Consider the following 24,619-nt stretch of genomic DNA (forward strand, 5'->3'; position numbering starts at 1 on the left):
CATATTTCTAAGTCTAATGTCACTCTCGAGACTACAATGTGGGACCCTGACAAATACAGGTAAATAACGGAGAGCAGAAAGTTGGTTTCACAAAAAGTAATTAGTGCTGTGCATTCGGTTAACATCGAGGAGCTGTCAGTGCTTAATAATAATAAGTGCATAATTATTCACTCTTCTTTAATAAGTAATAAACTTCAAAAAGATGGCTTATTAAAGTCTTTTTATTGATTACAAGTATATAAAAGGTATCACGGTAGCCCCATTCTTAAGTGCTTGAAACAGCATAAAAGTCTTTTTTTTTTTTTTTTTTTAATTCATCTTATTTTAAAACACATCTGACAATCACAAGATTTCATGCCAGAATAAAAATAGCATAAACCACATCTCAGTTGTATACTTGTGTACGTAAAATATATTTGTCAGTGTTGAAAGGTTTAAAAGCAGTGACAAGCTTGTTTTATGTCAAATATGCAAACTGTAATTATTCCAATAGTATATATTTTTCAAAATCACTTGCCAACTAAACAAAAACATAAAAAAAAAAAAACACAATAGCAAACTCCAGAACAGTACACCCCCGAAAATATAGCTGAGTTGCTAGACAAATAAATCACATAATACTCAACTGACGTGTCCAAAACAATTTAAATAAACTTTAAATATTTTATTCTTTTTTTTTTCAATTTTACTTACTACAAATGCTTTATACACGTTCTGAACATAAAAGTCCCCGTTAGAGAAATGTAACAAAATGGGAATGATAGTGAAAGCAATAAAGTGGCACATATTCACCAAACAAGTGTTGAACTACAGTCTAGGAGGTAGATTTACTCTTTAAACTGGTAACAAATAAAAGGGATAAATAAAGGCAGCTATCCATGCGTTGCTAACCCAGGCATATTGTAGCATTGCGTACGGGCAAATAAAGGAGTAGAAATATTTGTAAAAAGTCAAACTTTTCCCTAAACGACAGTACTAGGTGTGCAATATGTAAGCAAACTCAATTCCAGGACCTAAATGCTTTTACCAAATGTGGGGGGGAGGGGGGGGGGCCTTACCTATGAAAGGGGGTTTTGAAGTAAAACTTTCATGGTATCAGCAAAATATCTTCAATTCTGAGCAAGACAGTTAAAAAAAAAAATACCCAAGACCTGGTAAAAACAGTTGTAAAAAACCTAAACTGTAATTGCTGTGTCTGCCTACTACTGCTGGAAAGCTCAGCTAGAAATTTCTAATGGTTATTCTGCATTATGGGTGTAAGTGCAGGTTGCAGTAAAATGTTTGTCCTGATTTGGTGCATTACTTACTTCATTGTGTAAAAGCAATATTTCTTTTTCAAACCCTGAATTGCCAAAATATGCAAACAAACATTTACAAAGGACACAATTCACATTTTACTCATATGCTGCAGTGTTATTTGCATTTAATGTTACACTCACGGTAACAAATTTCAGTGAACATTTCAGAATCCATTTGGAATGAACAGCCTTGATTCCACAATGCCAGATGACATTCAATTTTTTTTTAAGAACTTTTACAAGTTTGTGGTAAAATGACTGCAAAGGTTGAGTGTCTGTCAGTTGCAGATTGATTTGCAGTTTCTTGTTTGTTCTTGTAGTGCTTGAACTTCAATACGCAACAGATGAAAATACACGGATTCATATATTAAGGAAAGTTCCTGTAAAAGGGGGAATAAAATGATTTATATTCATGAATTACTAAATGAAGAACAGGCAACGGTCACCAATAAAATGTCAGTGCAAAAAGACAGCATCTTGAATTATTAAACTTATTCATGTCCTTAAAGATTAAATCAAAACACATGGCAATCACATCTTGTTTATGCTGCTTACATGGTTAGGACTAATCTAGTCTATTTTATATAAGCCATTATGGCAACAAAAAGTGTCCGTACACAGCTTGTTATTATTTGACCCCCATAGAAGAAGTAGCATTATGTGATAGAGTGGTTGTAATGTTTTATTGGGTTTTTTTTGGGGGGGATTCTAGATTTGATTTAAAGGACAAGGAAAGGCTAAGTCACTTGGGGGTGCCAAAATGTTAGGCACCCCCAAGTGACTTAAATCGCTTACCTTGTACCCCGGGCTGGTGCCCCTGTTAGGAGAAAACAGCACCAGCCCAGGGTACTTGTAGCGCAGCGCTTCCTCCTTCCTATTCGCTCGCCAGCAAATTGTCCCGGACAAACACATGCACAGTAGAGTGAAAAGCCGACTTCTCTGTTAAAGTTCCACTATTCACTCTACTGCGCATGCGCGCGCGATCGATCAGGAAGGAGGAAGCGCTCCAAGTACCCCGGGCTGGTGCTGTTCTCTCCTAACAGGGGCACCAGCCCGGGGTACAAGGTAAGCGATTAAAGTCACTTGGGGGTGCCTAACATTTTGGCACCCCCAAGTGACTTTGCCTTTCCTTCTCCTTTAAGTTAAGGCATTATCTGCAGGGAGTTTGTATATTTTCCCTATGCATGTGTGTCTCTCCCAGGGCATTGCAGTTTCATCCCATACTTTTTAAAAGGGCTGTTCGCCTTTGAGGTAGCTTTTAGTATGAAATAGAGCAGTGATCCCCAACCAGTGGCTCAGGAGCAACATGTTGCCCCCCAACAATTTTTGATTTCCTGGCTTGAAGGCAAGTTTTGGTTGAATAAAAGCCATAACAGCCAAACAGAGCCTTCTGTAGGCTGCCAGTCCACATAGGGGCTACCAAATAGCAAATCACAGCCCTTATTTCGCACCCTCATGAACATTTTTCATGCTTGTGTTGCTCCCCAACTCTTTTTACATTTGAGTATGGCTCACAGGAAAAAAGGTTGGGGATCCCTGCTGTAGAGAGAATATTCTGAGAATCTACATTGTTTGTTGGTTTTTAATGATTTCACTTTTTGTTTAGTAACTCTCCAATTTGGAATTCCACTTATTATCTGGGTGCTAGGGTCCAAATTACATTAGCAAACACTGCCTGGTTTGAAAAAGAGACTGGAATATGAATAGTAGAGGACCTGAATAGAAAGATAAGTAATAAAAAGTAACAATAGCAAAACTTTTATGGCTGCCGGGTTCAGTGACCCACCATTTAAAAATTAGAAAACGTCAGGAACTATAAAAAAATAAATAAAGACCAATTGAAAAGTTGCTTAGGATAGGCTATTCTATAACATAACTTAAAAGTGAACCACCCCTTTAATGTTTAGCATGTTGTACACAGCCACTGTGAGACAATTTGCAATTGGTCTTACATTTTTTTTGTAGTTTTTGAATTTAGATTTTTTCATACTCCATTTTGAAATGCTGGCAGCTATCTAGTTGCTAGGGTTCCATTAACTCTAGCAACCACGCAGTGGTGTGAATGAGAAAATGAATAAAAGAGGACCTGAACACAAAGAGAAGTAATAAAAAGTAACAGTAATAATAAAACTGTAGCCTTAAAGAGCAATATGCTTTGATTGCTGGGGGTCAGTGACCCCTATTTAAAATTTGAAGAGAGGCAGAAGGCAACAAATACCGTATATACTCGAGTATAAGCAGAGTTTTTCAGCCCAAAAAATGAGCTGAAAAAGTAACCCTCGGCTTATACTCGCGCATATACTAGCATATATACGGTAAATCGCTTCGCTCGTTGCGTGCGAACTCATAGCTGGCCGAACGTACGTGCCGGTGTCTTCGGTGAATGTGCGCGATATCGTAAGCAGTGATGCGTTGCTTACGATGCCGTGCGCATTCACCGAAGATATGGGTAGCTATCAAAACTAGGTGGACCGGATCCTGGGGCAAAGTCTGCTGCTCTCCCACAGCTGCGCTACAGACAAAGTAAGTGTGCTGGGTGCCCGGGGATACAGAGAGAGAGGTGCCCGCTGCTAATGCCTCTCCATGGCACTGTTTTTGCAGTTGTACAGTTATGTCCGGGGCTCAGTAGGACTATACTTAGTGGGGGAGGGAGCAGGCAGGGGCAACTGGCCTGGGAGTCCCTTGTAGGAAAGACGAGTGTGGGAGAGCGACCTGTTGACTGTGCAGACAGAGCAGGCAGTGTGTAGAGCACAGGCAGGGGGGGCGCAATACACAAACTGAAGGGGGGGGTAGGCTTTATACATATGCTAGTGACTCCCAGCACCCTTGGACTGCTGTTAGTGTGGGGATGTGGGAGTAGTAGTTCATTTCTCTTTTGTATTGGGCTGTCCCGCTATGTTGTAGAGTTATAACAGTCTGTATATATTATATGCGTGATCGCGGCATCGTAAGCGACGCATCGTTGTACCATTAAGAGATGCCACAGTATGCTCTGAGCTTTCAGAAGGAGCAAGTGCTACACATTAGAACTGCTTTGAGGTAACCTATTGTTTCTCCTACTCCCATGTAGCTGGGGGAGTCGGCTTATACTCGAGTCAATAAGTTTTTCCAGTTTTCTTAGGTAAAATTAGGTACCTCGGCTTATATTCGGATCGGCTTATACTCGAGTATATACGGTAATTAAAAACATATAGGAAATAATAAAGATGTTAAGAATTGTATTCTATAACATACTAAAATGTAACTACCCCACTGAAGACCTAGGGAGGTGTAGTTCAGCGATACTGAATAGGCTGAACACCATTTTTCTTATATCCTTAAAAATCTATTTTAGTTTTTAACACATAAGCAATGCTATAGATGTAAAATACAGTACACGGCATAATGTAAACCAATATGTAGAATGAACAACTTTTTAATTGGTATTCATTTTAATAGATTTTAAATTATATGCCTTCTGCCCGTCTCTCGTTCCATATGGGGCTCACTGAGTGCATCAGACAGAAATAAGCAATTTCTTGGTGAGGTTACGATTTTATTTTTCATTTCATTTAATCTTTCTATTTAGGCCCTCTCTTTTGTATTCCAGTCTGTTACCAAAATCACTACGGTTGCTAGGGTTTATTTAGCCCTGGCAATCAGATAGCTGATGAAATTCCAAACTAAATAATACCCAAATACATTATAGTACAATATGATAAAATGCAAACTGTCTCAAAATGACAGTCTAAATCATACTAAAAGTTAATTTAAAGGTGAACTTATATTACAGGTATGGGATCCCTTATTTACATTCTCGCCGGTGGGATGGCATTTCAGGGAGATTAGTCACCTGTGACAAGGGCGATTTGTCACGGGCTACTAATCTCCCCATGTGTCAGAGCCTTTAAGGTATGGAGATCCAAATTACAGAAAGACCCCTTATCCAGAAAACCCCAGGTCCTGAGCATTCTAGATAACAGGTCCTATATCTGTATAAGCTAAGTTCCATAAACATATAAGGACACATGGTCACAGATCACTTGCTTTTCTACAGGACATCAAACTAGGCAACCTGTTATCCTAAAATTTCAAAGTACAGGGTACAGTTTATTATTTCTTATTGTCCTCAAGTTTAATATGACAGATGTAAACTTGCAAAGCACAATTTATAATGATATATTGTACAAGCTGTGGTTCTTGCATATTATATTATTACAAGAATAAACAAATACAAGACAACAAATAATTAAAAACCATACAGGAAATAATAAATAAAGACCAATTCAAAAGTTGTTAAGAATTGCATTCTATAACATACGAAAATGTAACTAAGGTGAACTACCCCACTGAAGACTCAGGAAGGTGTAGTTCAGCGCTACTGAATAGGCTAATCACCATTTTTCTTATATCCATAAAAATCTATTTTAGTTTTTAACGCATAAGCAATGCTATAGATGTAAAACAAGAATAAACTGTAGAATGAATATAATCTACGTGTAAATCTATGTGTTAGTGTATTTTCAGCTTTGTATTATACCTCCTTTAAATTTAGTAACCTAGATTTCTCATATAAATGTCATCTGGCCAACGCTACATTTGTGCTCAGAAAAAAAAAGCAAGAGATTATCACCTAGAATCTGGCTTTCCCTGTGTGTCTTCTCTCTTATCCACTGGGTCTGCAGTCTGCTGGGAGCTTCTTGTGATAGGTCCACCAATTCTTTTCCTTGATTTAGCATACAATTTGTCAGACTGTTTCTTTTTTGCTATGGATTTATTTTGCAGTTTACTCTTCTGGACTCGGACATGAAGTTTTTTTGGTGCTTTGCCAATGGATGATGTCAAATTATTCAGTGCTGCTTTTTTTGCTTTCTTTCCCTCATGAGGAGCATGATTTTTGGCTGTTCTCATGGGACTAGAGTTCCTTATAACATTCTGTTTTTTGGATTTAACCTGAGGTGCATATTTCAGACTTTGTTTGGGCTTGTTAGGCAGAGAAGGTAATTGAACTGGTGTAGGTCCTAAGCTCCTTGCTCTAGTTTTTCCTAAATTTGTCTCTGTGCTTTGCATTTTAATCTCTGCATCTGCTGTTCTCCGTGTGCTGCTGACTTTGTGTTTCTTGGTAGAGGAAGAAAAAGTGGAACGTGCTTTCTTTGATGACTTAGAAACGTGTTTTTTTGAAGTAGGGGAGGCTGGCTTCTTTGGACAGCTAAATGACGCATGCTTATTTAAACTTCTGATATACGTAAACTCTCTGTTACAATAAGGGCAAACGTGAGACTCCGGATCTGTTGCCATATTTGCTTTAAAACCTGTCTTTTGTTTAGCAGCCTTATTTTTCTGCAATATTGCTTTATGGACAAGCTGATTTTTCTTTTTAAAAGCACTTAGTTTGAGCTTGTTTGAAGATAATTTACCAATCTCAATGGTAAAATTAAGCTTTTTAGGTTGTCCCATATGGCGAAATGAATTTTTAGCAGAGGCCTCTAAAATGACAACCCCATTTTTAGGCTGCACAGTCTGTCTCAGAGGAATTGGATTCTTTTTAGGGGTGTATCTCTTTTTGTCACTTGCAGAAGCGCATACTAATATATGTTTGTGCAATTCCGGCATGTTGTCAACGCCTTTTCCACATTTAGTGCAACGAATAGCAGTAGTAAAAGTTTGTGGAATATTGTGAGTAGTGAAATTAGTTGCAGTTGCTCCAATACCCATTGGATTTTTGTTGTGGTACTGAAAAGGTGGAGGCTTAAAGCTAGGGTAGTTCTGGTTAAGACCCATTCGAATATCATGATCTTTTGTTTTTTCACCTGATGCCATGATTTTTATGGTTGTATATAGTTCTTCAGATGAATCATTTAAATCCCCATCATCGTCCAGATTTGGAGTCATGGGATCATTGTCCAAGCTCTCACTGTGAACTGCATTTGCCTTACTGGGATCTGTATAGTTTTGTGGTCTTAGAGCTCCACTTTCCAGTTCTTGATGGCTGTACTCTTTATCTGCATGCAAATCTTGTTGATGCTGCTGCAAGTTACAAAGGAAGGCAAATTCCTTTTTGCATAAAGAACAAACGAAAATCTTTCCAACGCCATGTAGCAAAAGACGGTGTTCGGACAGATTTGGCACATCTTTAAAAAGCTGTACACAAAATTCACATTTGAAGGGCCAGTCTTCAGCATGCACAAAAATATGTTTGGCGAGGTCTTTAATAGAGACAAAGGGTGATTCGCAAACATTGCAGACAAAACTTTTATTAAAACTCTCATTAAAGGATTGCTTTTCCTTCATCTGTGTCACCTCTTCCTCAATCTTCTCTTGTTTAATAAATACAACTGCAGAAGATTCCGAATTTATAGAAGGTGACACAACATATGAAGCTACAGACAAAGGGGGAGGAGATGAACAGGATGAGGAGGAGGATGAAGATGATGAAGTGGGAGATGAAGATGAGAGGGTTGGAGGACCAGGTGAAGCAGAGACTGAGGGATCATCAGTAGGAGAAGGGGGTGGGGAAGGTGATGCAGTAGGTGAAAGAACAGGCAGTGGTGACTGTGTACTAGCGGAGATGGATGATGGACAAGATGGCGTAGGGGGCACACTGCATAAAGAATCTGGGAGTGAAGGAAGAGTGGTGGTTAAAAGGGATGGTGGCGATGTTGCATCTGTCAAAAATGAAGGAGGAGTAGGACTAAGATGCCCCTCTGATGAAGTGAGAATGGGTGGCGAGTGACTAACAGCAACATGTGTGTTCTCTGCTGGGGGAGGTGAAGGATCATCAGGAGGAAGAGATATTTCTTCACCACTTGAACTAGTACCAAAGTCCAACACTAGTCTCTGATCTTCAGATTTACAGAGGTGCAGATTGCTTTCTGACTGCGGATTATTTTCCCCTGTAATTTCTATTGCATCATATTCATTTAATAGGACCTTTTTCAGCATGCACGTGGTGGGTTTTTTCTTTTTAATACCAATGCACAAGTTACTCCCTTTGAATTCCTTTGTGTCAGAATCACTACCGGCCTTTCTATTTACACTAAGATCAAGTACAGATTCCCAAGTAACTTGTGACTGGCTGCGGCTTTCTGATTTTTGTTTTACTCCACTAGATAAATCCAATGGTTGCTGGAAGAAAGAGCTACCAAATGCTGAATTTGACACCCAGTCTTTAGACAATTTTAATTCTTCGGAACACAGTGGACTAGTACTGTCTCTCTCCTCTTTGCCAGATAAACTCCAGGCAGGAGAGCTGTCAAGGCTTTCAAATTTTGGCACTTTTGGGCCTAATACTTCAGTCCATGCTGTTTTCCCATCTACTTGTTTCACAAATTCTTTAGATCCTGGACTGTGTTGGGGAGAATTGGGAGGAGAAGCTGTACGCCTTTTAAACCTGTTGGACACTGTTGACAAAGAGGAAACAGCTGCTCCTGATTTAGGAACCTCTGACACCAATGAGGGACTAACCTGAGACTTATTGCTGTCTTGCATTTGAAGAAGCTGTTTCAGCTTTGAAGACAAATAGACATTTTTTTCTTTTTGAAATGATAGGTTATCACTCACAGATACACTTAGTGGGATACTGATAGAACAAGAAGGTGTTATTGGCTCAAGTTCAACTTCAGTCTTTATTTTTGTTAAAAGAGGAGGGCTTATAGTTCTTCTCTTTTTTGGTTCCTTATTTCCACAGCAAGGAGAGTCATTAAGTGCATTATCTGGCACACTGACTGACTGTAGCGGTTTGATATTTTGAGAAACTTCCACCTTAATAGGTGTAAGTAAACAATTAAGCCCCAGAACATCTGCTGAGTTAGTTTCCACTTCTATCACATCACAACTGCTACCGGTACTGTTTGACTGTATTCTGCCATCAATATAGTAAGTAAGGTTTTCTGATATATTGTTTGAGATATCCATAATGTACACATCATCAGCTTCCCCATCTTCCTCAATTTCTGTATTTGCAACATATATATTTTCAGCTGGTGGTGTCTGCTCAGTCTGTAACTGTGGGTCTTCTAGCAGACTTCCTTTTCGCCTTACACCCTTAGGAATAAGATGACGCTCATGAACCCTGCGCTGATGCCGACGCATGTTTGTATGTGTTCCAAATATTTTCTTACAGTATTTACAGGGATGCATTTCTCTGGATTCACAATTTTCGTCTGAAAGAAAAGACATTTCCCTATCAGATTCATTTGTTTTACAATGGATTCTAGGACTGTTATTTTCCTCAGTCGCATTAAGGGAATCAATGATGTGCTTCTGACCAAATTCACTGGATGTGGATACAATTAAAGTTTTTCTTTTTGGTCCAGCTTCATGGCGCCGCTCATGTCTCCTACGATTTATCTGAGTACCAAATGCTTTCCCACAGTATCTGCATTTAAACGCATGATTAACAGTCGAAACATGTATATGCATATGACGCTCAAGACCTTGTTTAGTTGTGAATTTTCTCTCACAGTGTTGGCATGGATACATAAAACCTTCTGTTAATTCCCCATTGACATCAACTTTAGGTTTCGAGATTTTAGCAGTTAGTTTCTTTTTAGGGGAGCCCTCTGGAGTTTCATCAGATGTACTTTTAATTTCTTCGAACATTTCACCATTTTCCTCCTCCTGATTCACTGACTCAGAACTGTCTTTGTGCAAGTCATCAAAATCCATCTGTTCAGTTAAAGCACTTTCTTCTTCTGTAATATTAACCTCATGGGTAGAAATGGAGACGTGCTCTGGAAGGACATTCTGGTTTACCATTTCTTGGATCACAGCAGTCTGCTCAAGAGAAAGAATAGGGGAACCCAGAGGCTTTACATCCTCTTCATTGGGAACTGTAAACAAATAAAACAAAATATTACATGGGAATTAATTTTCCAAATAGCAAAAAGCAGGCATGAACAAGTTAGAAGCCACACATACTTTAGTAGTGAAAGGGGTGGGGCTTGGGTAATAGCCTATATACAATAACCACCAAAATATAGAAGCCAATAACTGCTACTTATCTGGTGTGATTTTCTTACATATAACAACAAGAATGCGCTTTTACAAATCCAAGTATTTGCTATCTGCACAATTCGTTTGACATGAACACTCAAAATTGTCTCTTTATAGAGTTTAATGATATTCACTCAGACAGTCATGTATTGCTGATCAGGAGATTACCACTCAAACACTCACAGATACATTTCTGAGTGATTATCAATTGATCCGCAGGTGCACCAGGAGGGCCACAGCAATTAACATGAAAGTCTATAATTACAATTTAAGCTGCTGGGCCAAATATTGCACAAGGTTATAACTGCTCAAATACACCCAGGGTACCATAGCCCTAAGAAATATATTGGTCAGTAAAGTAAGAATCTGTATTTCACTCAAGCCAGAGTATAGGCTATGTTTTTGTTCATATGTCCAGGGGCAATTTATACATGGTCAACAAACAGGGTATGTGTTGGATATGTATATTGTCACAGTAAGTTCCTTCTAACCACACTGAATTTTGGGCTGATGTTTCTTTTCTGTACAACACTCCAACTAGGGCACAGCATGCAGAAGAAGTATGTGTCCAGTGCCCCCTCAGTTGTGCCCTAGGCATGTGCTTTTTCTGCCTGCCCCTAATTCCAGCCCTGCTAAAAGCAACAAAACACATTCTAACACATTGCCAAATGTATGTCCTTTGATAAATTTACTGACTATCAAGATAATGTTCTTAAACATGGGAAATACAAAAGGCATTGAACTAGGAAATCCTGGTGGATTCCCAGCAGTTCAATATTTTATAAATCAGCTGCTAGCTATTAATGCACAGCCAGGGCAGCTGCAGATCAATTCCCTATAATATTACATGTAGAACAGTTACATATATATATATATATATATATATATATATATAAAATTAATTGAGTGAAGAGTTTAGCACTGATAAAAATATTCATAAACAATATTGCTGTTTTGATGCAGCTTATGCAAGTAAACCTTGTAATGCCATTTGTAACAAGCGAAGTCCATGGTTTTAGCAATAACCAGTCCTTTCCAGTTAGTGACTTACTTCAGCTCTGACTAAACAGGGTCATTTGGGTTGTGCAACAAATTTGCAAGAAAATCGTTTCAATTGTTCTGAATACCATGCAATATATATTTGTATTCATTGTGTCTTACTGCCTGGTGAATCCTTCATTTTGGCAGAAATGAGATCACTAACACTCTTCTCTTCTTGCTTTTCTAAGTTGATCTTCTTTTTACCATTGAGTGTTTTCCTTCTGCCTGTAAAGAGAAGAGTTTTAGAAATTACAAATTTTCACTAGTATAAAATGTGGCTTTGCTTAAGTTCTAAAATTCAGTAATTTGGGTTTTCCTTTAGTAGTAATATTAAAAAAAAAAAAACCATACCACAACCAATATTACAACTATTTCATGATTTTTCTTGATTTTGCACCTTAAACAGATACAACAACTACCTTTCTATTCCTGATTTTTATCGTTACAGAAGCCGAACTTTCCCACAGTCTCCCAGTTCTACCACAATATGCAATTACAATAAGCTAGCTATGAGATTGCCACTAACATTGGTAGAGAACCTTTTGTGCACAGAGCTCTGCATCAAACCTTGCTACCTGAAAAACTAGAAAGACCACTGCAAACTGCATCACCATGAAGCAATGTGCTCTCAAATTACATTTGCAAACCATCACATTTTCATCTAGAGTACACAGCAGAAGACTGTTTTACTTGGGAATTAAATTCATGTGCCTGAGGCTGACAGGTTGAAGAAAGGGTCACAAAGTCATGCAGAGTATGGAAAATAATAAGTTTGGATATACATTTATGGGATCTTTTATATGGAAACCTATAATCATGAAAATCAAGCACTGAAATAAAGTATGGTCACCTTCCAGAGTCATATTTAGGCAAACAATTCCATTTTTTTTTTCTTTTAATTGTTTTCTTTTTTCTGTAATAATACAGTACTTTGTACTTGATCCTAACTAAGCTGCATAGATCTTTTGGCAAAACAACCCCTTTAAGTTTAATTCCTTTGAGTTTTTTAGCAGTTTTAAAGGTATTATGATCCAAATAATAGAAAGAACACATCCAGAAAACTGCTTGTTTAAAAGCTAAAACGTCTCAGCAGTAGGGGGGTAGAGAGCATCGAAAATGCTGCAGAAACAGCCGGAGAGACCGTGTTGCATTTATTTGAAACATCCATAAAAGTATATATATCTGAAATTTGGTTAAAGATGCATATTTTCATTCTTAATTTTATAGCAATAGCCAGTTATGCAGTGCTGTAAATTAGTTATAATGAACAGGGATCTTACAATAACGGCCCCGCTCACAGGAGCTTACAATCTAATGGTATGTGAAATGCTGTTATAGATGCATGTTATGAAGACTTGTATTTTGAAAAATAATATACTTTTCCTAATATAGCAAATATTTTATTCCATTATATTTTTATTTATTAACTCAAACTCTACATATGGAGCAGCACTTTATGAATACACACAACTTATGTAGATCTTGATTATGCCCTCTCTAGCAGTGGGGAAAAGGAAACAAAAGTGGCTTATATGTATCAAAAAATCCTGTAGCACTATAAGGTGGTGTTACAGAGCTATGTAAAAGATGCCAATACTGCATTTAATAGGACTGAACAGTACAGAAGCAAACATCAAAAGTAAAAGCTTCAGCCATGCTTCTGAATTAAGTGTCCTTTTCCTTAATGACAGAAGATGGGGCTGGCAGGAAATAAAATAATTATAAAGCACAGCTAAAAGGAGGATATAATGATACAAGGTGGTAAGCACGAGGACAAAATAGTGGATCGAGAGAGGTTGGTAAAAAAAAATAAAATGGCATGCTGTGGCAAGAAATGAGGTGAGAAAGGGCATGGGGTAGACAAAGAATGGAAGATGAGATATGAATGAATGTGTCTATTACTTTGGATTAGCTGAGAATGGCACAAAAGGTGGAATTAAGGAACAAATTTGCCATCATCAGCACAGGTTTGGAGCCTACTGGATTATCCAAAGCAGAAGTGTGCCAAACAGAAGCGGGCTGAGGAAAGTGGATCAGTCGTTACTTGGCCCTCATAACAGCCCTGTCAGACTATAGCTGTTCAGGACAGTGATTCAAAACAAAAGCCAAAATAAAATTCGAATGACACGAGCAAAAATAATAACATTTCCTTGATCCTGAAACTATGGTACTATTTAAAAACGGAGGCACAAGCATCACAAATTACTTGAAGCAAATCTGCCTGGAAGAATGCATTATTTGTAGTAGGTAAATACTAGTGATTTGTGCTTAAAGATGGTTTTATCAAAATAAGAAAGTATGAGGGAATAAATACTTACACAAGTATATGCCACTTTTTTCTCACCAACATATGTCAGCATCAAATTAAAAACTACATTTTGAGTTTCAGGGCATTGGAACTTAAATATTACTTATTTAGTAAAATGAGAAAAGGTCTTGAATCGGTTCGTATTCTTTAGCAAACCAATGTAAATATGTCCACGTGTCAAGTTATCCCAGGTAAGCACAGTCATGCATTTAATATCATTTCCTTAAATAACTGTGTTGCTAGGATGCTGTAATTTCAAGGGCTGCTACTGTAAAGCCCCAAAACAGCTGAGGGTTTTAAAGCTGAAAAGCACCAATACTGGCAGGGTTTTACCATTCAAGTCAATAAAAGATGACTTTAGCCTAAAGTGATAACAGATGAGGCAAAATGTATGACACTGCTTTTCACAAGAAGGCTTATCAATTTTTGTGAATTCTAGAGTCCCCCCTCCCCCCCATTCAAATAAACTTGAAATTTTAGTAAACTTTGTGTTGTAGAAAAAAAAATGAAATAAAAAAATTAATCGAATTAAGCTGTGAAAAAAAATCAATTCATCGAATTTGTATTATACTCATAATTTTAATGGTTCTATAAGCTTTAAAGAAAGCTTAAAGAAAAAAAGTTGAAAAACTCCCAACTGAAAAAACATGTTGCCTATGGCAGCTCCCACTGACTTCTACAAGCTCACAAGCTTTTAGACTGTGAAGTTTTACATTCAAGTTTTTCAGATTTGCACTAAATAAATATCAAACATTTGAGTTTTTGAAACCATAATTCAAATTCAGGAGTTTTAATGCAAAAAGAAATTCAATATCATAGATTACAGCTGAACAAATGTAGGACAACAGACTGGTCACAGCCTGAGGATTTATATTGCCATCAGTCTGCTTATGGACACCAAAGACTCATATGTATGACATCATTTCTATCTAAATAGTCCGTTAAACACACAGTATCAGATTAGATCACTGTACAAATAAAGTCACCTTTGAAGGATTTGTTTACAAGTTCAGTTGTTTCCAGCAAGTACACCAGTAATAAAGGCTTATTTCGATTATTTTCCAACTGTTTTTCTAAAATTTAATTCTAATAATCCTCTCTCAAACAGTTTAGCAATACAGGGGCAGACAGAATTTGTAAAATTTGCTACATTAGTTACATTTCTCAGCAGCATGTTAGGAATTATTGTGTCAATTATAAAAGCTGCCTTTAATAAAAGAGATACCGTATATACTCGAGTATAAGCCGAGGTACCCAATTTTACCTAAAAAAAACCCAAAAACATATTGACTCGATTATAGGCCTAGGGTGGGAAATGCAGCAGCTACTGCTAAGTTTCAATAATCAAAATAAATACCAATAATATTACATTAAATGAGGCATCAGTGGGGTATATGTTTTTAAATATTTATTTAAAAGAAAAACAGTAAACTAGCTCTGTAAGTGGAGAAGAGGGTCAACAAAAATCAACAATGATACCATAAGAGTACTACCCCCTTAGCTCAATCAGCAACCAAGCTAAAACACAAAAAGTTAAAATCCTTCAAAACTATATACACTTTATATAGAATATAAAGTACAATGTCTAGTGCAGAATGGGACAGGTGAGGATGGTAGATGAAGATGAATTTGGTAGCGGGCCAGGGCACTGGATGGTCTGGTTGCGGGTGGCCTAATTTGCACACAAAGGACAGAGGGTGCTAGTCTGGAGAGACCCATGGCACCTGAATTGAGTATAAGCCGAGTCAGGCTTATATTGCTCAGCAGGGCCAAAAATGTTGCTCCCAGTGGCCTCAAAGTAGGTGCCCATTTTTACATTTCTGGCTTAGAGTTAAATTTTGGAAGCACAGAGACACAGTTTTACTCCAAGAAGAGCCTCCTGCAGGTTAACAGGCCACATGAAGCTAAATAATAGCCAATCACAGCCCTTATTTGGCATCCCCAAAGAACGTTTACTATGCTTGTGTGGCTCACAAGTAAAAAAAAATGTTGTCGATCTCTGGATTAGAGAGTCAGTGACCCCCTCCAAGAGATGCTCTAGGTAGAGTGACATGAGGATGTAAAAAATGAAGCGTTACACTTTAATATTACAAAAATTGTAAAGTAAACAGAGCAATTGGAAAAAAAGGCTTTTATTTCAGGTGTACTATCTGAAAACATTAGTTTAAGGCAATGTTATTGCTAAGGGAATGCATATATATATATAATTAAATATATCATTGCTTATAATCAGGTGAGCTCATCAAATGACATTCCACTAGTTTTCAAGTGAAATAACCAAAAGCTAAAATGCAAACAACTCACTGTAAACACTATTATATGATTGCTCTAAAACACTGTTTACCAGGTGCTGTTTTAAACATTTAATACACCAAAGCAGTTTTCTGCTGTCATCTGTGTAAACTACCAGATAAAATGAATACACAAACCATGTATTAATGTACCAACAAACCTATATAGATGTTGTACTATTCCAGATGGTCATAAAGAACAATAAATGATTAACATGAAGACTGCTATTATATGTAGAAAACATAAGCCATCAGAAGGACCATTGCAAAGACAGCAGTCGGATATTAATCGTCTGGAAAGAGCATGCTAGTGTTCGGTCAATAGTGGCTGTACACATACAGACAGACTTTCATATTAAAGAAACAACCTGAAAAACTTCCAAACCTGTTGCAGAAGCAATGGATATCCATGGAACAATAACGCACACACCAACAGATACAAAGGCCAAGTTATCAGATGATAATATCTGTATGTGTATGGCCAGCTTCAGGCATGTACTCACGTGCTTTTGGTTTTATGCGTTTTGACGTTTATGTGTTATACATTTGACGTGCTCATGACAAAGCATATTTGAGCGCACCTAAACACATCTGTTTATTGATTCTATTATATTCTGCCTAGCTGTACTCGTGTCTATTTGCATTTCATCACTTTTTTTGAGACACAATATGCTGCATTTTCTTGCACTTGAGTTGCGTTCAGAATTCAGTAGAAAAGAGGTGCTTTTGGAACTGACAAAAAAAAGCACTTAGCTGTGTTTTTAAAAATGCATAAAAATGCAAAATAGGTGGTTTTTTTTGCACTCAGCATGTTTTTGTAAATGCATTAAAGCCCTATGACTGATACTCTTGAACACAAAAAGGAGGTGTTTCCAAAGAGGTTTGTAATTAACTTAAAGGGGATGTTACCCTTTTGCACATTCCCATCTTAAATGGATTCTTTTAAATTTGAGAGTTAAAGCCAGCGCTTACCCAATTAGTGGGTGAAGTACAGATACAGAGACCAGCAGTGGGTACATATTTTCCGTAAGCACAGCTTTGCATTATGCTCTAGTGAACATGCCTCGCTCATTCACTTGATCCTACTGGATGCCAGGCACTAATGTAGAAATCAAGCAACCTCAACAGTACTTAAAGTTGCACCATCCTTAAAGGAGAAGGAAAGATACAATTGCTGGAGGATGCCAAATGTTAGGCACCTACAGTAATTATAATCACTTACAAATCCCTTACCGACACCCCAGCCAGTGCTCCTGTTATCAGAAACTGCACCAGCCTAGGTACATCTGTGAAATTGATCCTCTTCCTGCTTCTTCCCTCTTCACTTTGGGTGCACATGCACAGTGGAGCAAAAAGCAGAACCTTAACAAAAAAAGCAGACTTTTTCACTCTACTGCGCATGCATCTGCCCTGGGGCCAGCATAGTTTTTTGTTAACAAGAGCACCAGCACGCGTTATCAGGTAAGTGATTACAGTCACTGGGGGTAGCTAACATTTGGCACCCAACACACATTTACTAGTCAGATATTCTAAATTCATTTTTGGAACAACACATCTACACATTTTCTTAGCAGTACAGTTCGACTGCTTGCACACTTCCATCAACCCCATAAAAAACTTTCAGAAAGACAAAAAACATCCTTCTGTATACAACCTACATTGCCACAACTACAAAAACTACTACTACTAAAAGTCTGATTGCATGTCAATGTTTACACCTTGTGTTAACCTATCAGGAGCTCTCTGCATTTTCTTTGCCAACAGAACATAAACAAGGGTTGATGTGGTTCTCTGCATAAGTACAATATGCTCATTATAGCCCTGACACAGACGTTACAGGCCCCTGACACAGACGTTACAGGCCCCTGACACAGACGTTACAGGCCCCTGACACAGACGTTACAGGCCCCTGACACAGACGTTACAGGCCCCTGACACAGACGTTACAGGCCCCTGACACAGACGTTACAGGCCCCTGACACAGACTAGGGCTTGCCAATTTGGTCATGAAAATCTGATCTGGCTCCCAATTTGGCCCGTGCATGGACAGCAGTATCAGATGCATTAGCATGACTAGAAGAATGTGATCCCTGTACTACTTGTTGCATTGATTTTGTCCTGTACAACTTGGATGACAACCTTGCCACAGTGCACATAAACCCCAATGCAGGTGACCATGGATAAGGACACAAGACTATAAATCCCACAAGAGCATCTCCAGATCTTCACACAAGATCCCTGCAGCAGCAATGGTGCTGATGTGTTATAAAACACAAGAGAAATGCACTAGCAGCCCCACACAATCCCTCTATCCCCCACAACAAGCACTGGCAGCCCCACACAATCCCTCTATCCCCCATAACAAGCACTGGCAGCCCCACACAATCCCTCTATCCCCCCATAACAAGCACTGGCAGCCCCACACAATCCCTCTATCCCCCATAACAAGCACTGGCAGCCCCACACAATCCCTCTATCCCCCATAACAAGCACTGGCATCCCCACACAAACCCTCTATCCCCCATAACAAGCACTGGCAGCCCCACACAATCCCTCTATCCCCCATAACAAGCACTGGCAGCCCCACACAATCCCTGTACCCCCATAACAAGCACTGGCAGCCCCACACAATCCCTGTACCCCTGTAACAAGCACTGACAGCCCCACACAATCCTTGTACCCCCATAACAAGCACTGACAGCCCCACACAATCCCTGTACCCCCATAACAAGCACTGACAGCCCCACACAATCCCTATACCCCCATAACAAGCACTGGCAGCCCCACACAATCCCTGTACCCCCATAACAAGCACTGACAGCCCCACACAATCCCTGTACCCCCATAACAAGCACTGACAGCCCCACACAATCCCTGTACCCCCATAACAAGCACTGACAGCCCCACACAATCCCTGTACCCCCATAACAAGCACTGACAGCCCCACACAATCCCTGTACCCCCATAACAAGCACTGACAGCCCCACACAATCCCTGTACCCCTGTAACAAGCACTGACAGCCCCACACAATCCCTGTACCCCCATAACAAGCACTGACAGCCCCACACAATCCCTGTACCCCTGTAACAAGCACTGACAGCCCCACACAATCCCTGTACCCCTGTAACAAGCACTGACAGCCCCACACAATCCCTGTACCAAGCACATTGCAGAGCAGGTGGCAACCTGACAGAGCTACACTTCAGCCTATGCCGTACAGCCTTTGGTTTGCTGCTTCTACGGCACCATTATTCAAGCTACAAGTTATAATTGTACTACATATCCCAGCACCTATGTTCAGCCGTCCTTTTCATTAAGCAATACGTTGAAGGCCACTTGCCGAAGATCATTTTGTAGGCCTAGGATTCGGATCCCGTACAAGGGCATCCAACCTGTATCAGTCGGACCGGCAGTAAGCCCTGCAACCCGCACACCTGCCTTATCAGCCAGCCGTGTATCAACTCCCTTTCCGTCCCGATATCACTTACTTGTACTGCCCCCGAACTTCCCGTAATGACCCCCACCTCCTGTCAAAAACCTGCCTCCTCTCAGACTCACCGTCCTCTTCAACTAAAGCTGCTGCGTCAGCCTCCCCACAGCCCAAGGCCAGCAGTTTCCGGGAAAGTGGGACTGGAAGGAGCGCAGCAGGGAGGGTGTGCGGCAGGGCCGGTACGGGCAGCGCTGCCACATACACATCATTCCCACACAAGTGCTTAGCTGCTCAGTCTGGGAAAGGTCACAGCGACATCCAAGCCAGCACAGCCAACACAGACATCCGCACCGCCCACCCACCTCTTCCCCCCACCGCCAAATCTGTGGCAATCCCAAATAAGATCTGCTTCATACCCCTCCTGGATTTCGGCGAGTTCCTCTTGCTTCGGTGGCTGGCACTTCTCTCTTCCTCAATAGCAGCTGCTATATCTGGGTTGTCTTCCCCATTGTACCACACTAAAAGCTCTTCTCCTGGCTCAATTGGCTGGAAGAATTAGAGAGACAAATATAACACCAATCAGAGGTGAGGTTGTTAGTACATAAAAAACTGGCAGAGAGAGAGAGTGTGAGACAGAGGCAGAGAGAAGCAGGCTCTGGGCCAGAGGGCGTGGAACTAGCTGTGGGGATTATAAACAGCTGTACTCTGCACTAGCAACATATTTCTAACTGACTGACTAACCAAACAGGAAGAGCAGTTTAACTCTTGAGTCAGTCAGGCTGAGTGGCAGTATGAGGGAGGGAGGGAGAGTGAACAGACTAAGATGACAGAATTTCAGCAAATCCCTCTGCTGGTTGGAGGACTGCATACCTGAATGCTCACTGCATATCTGCTCCGAACAATAAAATGGCATTTAACCTAGTAAATCATGTAGCAGGCTTAACCTGAGCTGCTAGATCAGTTCATTTTTGTATGGCATTTAAAATGAAAATGGAACCAACGTTGTGTAATATTCTGTTTTGGGGGAAAATGCTATTGAAGCTTTATATGGTGGCATAGAATAGCCCATTTTAGGAGGCAAAGCCTTGTTTTTTTAACCTACAATGCAATGTTATTCCCCCAGAATTCCAGTATAATTGTGGCCATGGAGGAAATAATGCTGCCATAATTCCACCCCACCAATGGCTATCCTGGGGCTGCTGACACACCCTCTCTCCCACTCCACACTAGCTGAGCCCAATTTTCATGAAAAAATAGAAATTCAGCTCCTAAAATTACCAGAGTAACCTGGTAACTGTCCGCTTCCTACCACAGGAGCAGTCCTGCAACATCAAGTCTAAATGAATGCTATTGCTCATGCTTGAAAGTTAGATGCTGGTTTGACTAATATTTTCAGAACAGGGATTGATAAACTTATGGTGCAAGGCATTAAAATTGCATAAGCTTCTGATTCTTTTGTAGCAAGTCTGCTGTACCTAATTCACTTAAAGAACCAAAATTAGCAAACTATTCAGATGAAGAAGCAGGATGGATGTAACTGCATTTAATGCAACTATACAGAAGTGTTTCAATGCAACTAATTTTAATGAATGGTGTCAATAAGAGCATCATTTATGGCCACTTTAGTGTGACGTATGTGTTTGCGCTAACAACCACAGAAAACACAAAAACTTATATCAATATAAATTATATCTTCAAGGCAAAGGGAGCATACACCCTAATAGATGTATTAGACCTAACCGTTAATCAAAATCACACTCCAACTCCTTTATGAGGACAGAATACAGACAAGATGGACAAATTACAGAGAGGAGGATAGTGAAGAGTACTTTGATAATTTTAGAAATAGTGCAGAATTTGTAACTGATTATATTTGAAATGTTTCTTATGCCAATAAGATGAAAATTATTAAATGTAAATGTTTGATAGTTCCCCTTTAATAGGTAACTCCCACCAACTCCTCCTGCATCAATACTTGGGCTTTAAGATATTATTTAAACATATTTACAAATGCTAACATATTCTGCCAGGCTAAACAATAAATGGGGGTATACACTGAACACAGAGATTACCTCTTGTATCGGTTGATCTTTTTGGTATGTAAAAAGGGCCCAGCCAAAAGATCTTAAAATAAGCCATTAAAATATGATTGGCTTTGACCTATAGAGACTTTCTAATTTACAAGTCTCTGCGATATTTTTTATTTGAGATTGTCTGAAATAACCCAGAACGTGTAACGTAAAGAGCAGAAGAGTGACCTTGCTATTTGACTGTTTCTGGCTGTGCAAATGCAACAGCAGAAAAACTGCAGAGCTGTGACTGGCATCCTAAAGGCAATGACTGCAGTACAAGAGGCAAGTATACTGCATTTCCCAAGTATACTGCATTTCCCAAGTATACTGCATTTCCCAAGTATACTGCATTTCCCAAGTATACTGCATTTTACCAAGTTAAGCAATTGGGTTTAGAGAAACACAAAAGTGTTCCTTTCCTATTCTGCATACTAGATCTAATATCTGTTGCAAATGTTTTACTACTTGGAAGTTAAACCATAGTGTTTTAATTCACAAGACTAAACCTTGACCCTACTTGGAGATATTTATTGTAAAAGATTAACTGGACTTTTTCCTGTTTAATCATAAGTCTATTAACTATAAGAAAAGAAGAGCAGGTGTAATAATATGAAGCAAGAAGGCAAGGGATCATGTTTTGGTAGAAATAAAAAGAACTTCACAGGAATGCTGTACATATGTTATATATATATATATATATATATATATATATATATATATATATATATATATTGTGTTTTGCAATTTTGCAAATTCATTAACTAAGCAGGTAACAAAGGAAAGAACAAGATATTGAGCAAAAGCCTAGTCCTTCTTTTCATTGTTAAAAATTATATTTAGAAATTCCTGCCCACATATCTTTTTTATTTTTTTTTTACATGGAAAATAGGTCCTATTTACAAGCAGATTTTTTTTGCTTATTATTTACATGTTTATTATATACATGTTTTCATGTTTAAGACACGGCCGGAAGTATGTATTGTAAACCTCCAAAAAAATTGACATAACACAAACTTAAACAAATAGGTGTCCTGTAATTAACACATCCTTATATTTAAAATAGTAATGTCCAAATAGAACACTGCTTAAAGTTATAAATGTATCTTATAAAAGTTACATAGTGATCAGTAATGAGTTTTGGAAACTATAAATATAATAATAGCAAAATAAGAGGCAAGGGTATGTGGAGATCAAGGCATGTCATAAATGAACACATTTTTTTTTCTTGACCAAATTTCATGTAACTGTACTATGGACTAGGGCACTTGTGGTCAGTTGAATTTTTCAACAAATGCAAAAGAAAATGTGATTCCTAATCTATAAAGAACATTTAGTATTACTGCCAGAGTCTGATGAAATTTTATTTTGTGTGAATTCAGTAATTGAGATGTATAATTTATGGAATTCACTTTAAAATTATAGCAAAATAATTTTGCTATTGAACCTGTTCATTTATTAATTTATTGTTCTGCTGTACAGTGCTGCATATATAAGTAGCACTGTGTAAATTAAAATATACATACATACAGGGGCTGATTTACTAATCCACAAATCCAAATCCCGAATGGGAAAAAATCGGATTGGAAATTTTGCGACTTTTTCGTATTTTGTGCGATTTTTTCATCGCCGTCGTGACTTTTTCGTAGCCGTTACGACTTGCGCGAATTGTCGCGACTTTTTCGTATTGAGCAATGCAATGCCATCCTACCGGCGATGGGATGGCATTGCAGGGAGATTAGTCGTCCACGGCAACAAAGATTTGTCGCGGGGCAACTAATCTCCCATTCTGCCACTGCCCTTAGGGTGAACACACAGAGCTACTAGAAGCAGCTACTTGTTGCGGCTACTAAAACAGACAATGGGGATCATTTACTGATAATTGTCTCATGGGGGCCCATTCATTAAAGTCCAAATGAGTCCAAATGAGAAAAATTTGTATTTTTTCTAACTTTTAACTTTTAGTTAAATTATGCAACTTTTTCGTGCTTTGTGTCAATTTGTGCAACAAAATTGTATTTGTCGCAACAACTACGAAAGTTTTGGAATTCATTTAAGCTTTGGTATCGTGACTTTCTTTTGGCAAGGTTGGAGCTGCAGAGTGCCTATGGGAGGCTTCCAAAATCATGCATTGAAGGTTCAAAGTCAGAAAGGTTTTCACAGCGTTTTCGATCGTTCGGATACAAAATTTTGTAACTTTAGGATTGCCTATTTGTTGCTCAATTATCGTGGTTAGTACAAATTTTTTCCAATCGTGCTTTTAATTGGTGAAAATTCATACTGTGATAAATGTGCCCCTAAGTGTGTTTTAGCAGAGGCAATGCTCATTATTATCTATGGTAGTGTATTTTCTGGAGTTTAGTAGCCATGACAAGCAGCTGCTACTTAGTAGCTACTTGTGTCTTCGCCCTTAGAAGTAAAGATGGAAAGGGATACATCACTCTGAATACTACACAAGCAAATATTGCAGCAATTTAACAATTTTGTTACATAAAATTGCAAAGAATTAGGAGGTTTTGTCATCTTTAGTACAGATTAACATTAAAAGATTCAGAGAATCCAGAGAAGAAGTCTGGTGTAAAAATAAAATACATATATATTTATTTGTGGCAGTTCAGATAGCGTTTATGCAGTTTTGCACTACATGCACTACTTAAGCCCAACTAAATGAGCTCATGTAAAAATGTAAGGGTATATTTTCCCATTAACGTCATATGTAACTCTGTGGACTAAGTAAAGCAGTGCTCATTTTGACATGAGCTCATTCAGTTGGGCTTACGTAGGTACATAAGCTCTATTTATGTACCTATGTACAAATGTATTTTATTTTTACACACACATACCTGATTCCAGAAATTGAAAGGAAACCATAAAAGCCTGTCAGCATGTTTGATGTCTGTGTCAGTTCCCCACCTCCCTAAAGACAGTAACATGTAACCCCACCCGTACCTTGTTTCATTGTGAAGTGATGTCTTCTGGGACTTAAAGTCCCCCTGCTTTCCAGAGAATCTGTGTACCATGCATTAAGGTAAGCAGAGAGACTTCTAGTCCCAGAATGCATCACTGTGGAACAAAGTGAGGGAGGGGGTTGCATTACACTCTCAGCAAAAGGAATCTTGGGAAACAGCTTGTTTGAGTTATCATGGTGTCATTTTATCTGTGGAATCAGGTATGCTTGTGTAAAAAAAATTAAAACACATTTATATTT

The 24,619-nt window shown here is 38.7% G+C and overlaps 1 protein-coding gene and 1 long non-coding RNA gene across 9 annotated transcripts in view; one reads left to right on the forward strand and one right to left on the reverse strand.

The window, feature by feature from the left end:
* Positions 1–203: 203 nt before the first annotated feature.
* prdm2 (PR domain containing 2, with ZNF domain) overlaps positions 204–24,619 on the reverse strand; it is a 66,059-nt gene continuing 41,643 nt past the window's right edge. For 2 of the 7 annotated variants that reach the window (XM_031904876.1, XM_031904877.1), the window contains 4 exons: positions 19,759–19,888; positions 11,433–11,537; positions 5,911–10,108; positions 204–1,678 (listed from right to left, as the gene is read on the reverse strand). In XM_031904876.1, the coding sequence (XP_031760736.1) occupies positions 1,666–1,678; positions 5,911–10,108; positions 11,433–11,537; positions 19,759–19,888 (4,446 nt within the window). In that variant the 3' untranslated portion in view covers positions 204–1,665. 7 annotated transcript variants of the gene reach the window in all.
* The window catches only part of LOC108648190, a 40,574-nt gene continuing 40,248 nt past the window's right edge, over positions 24,294–24,619 (forward strand). Inside the window, exon 1 of one of the 2 annotated variants that reach the window (XR_001924943.2) lies at positions 24,294–24,580. This is a non-coding gene — a long non-coding RNA (uncharacterized LOC108648190). The remainder of the gene's footprint in view (positions 24,581–24,619) is intronic. The other variant, XR_001924942.2, reaches the window with a different exon arrangement.

This window comes from Xenopus tropicalis, chromosome 7 (assembly GCF_000004195.4).
Source record: "Xenopus tropicalis strain Nigerian chromosome 7, UCB_Xtro_10.0, whole genome shotgun sequence".
NCBI classification, from domain to species: domain Eukaryota; kingdom Metazoa; phylum Chordata; class Amphibia; order Anura; family Pipidae; genus Xenopus; species Xenopus tropicalis.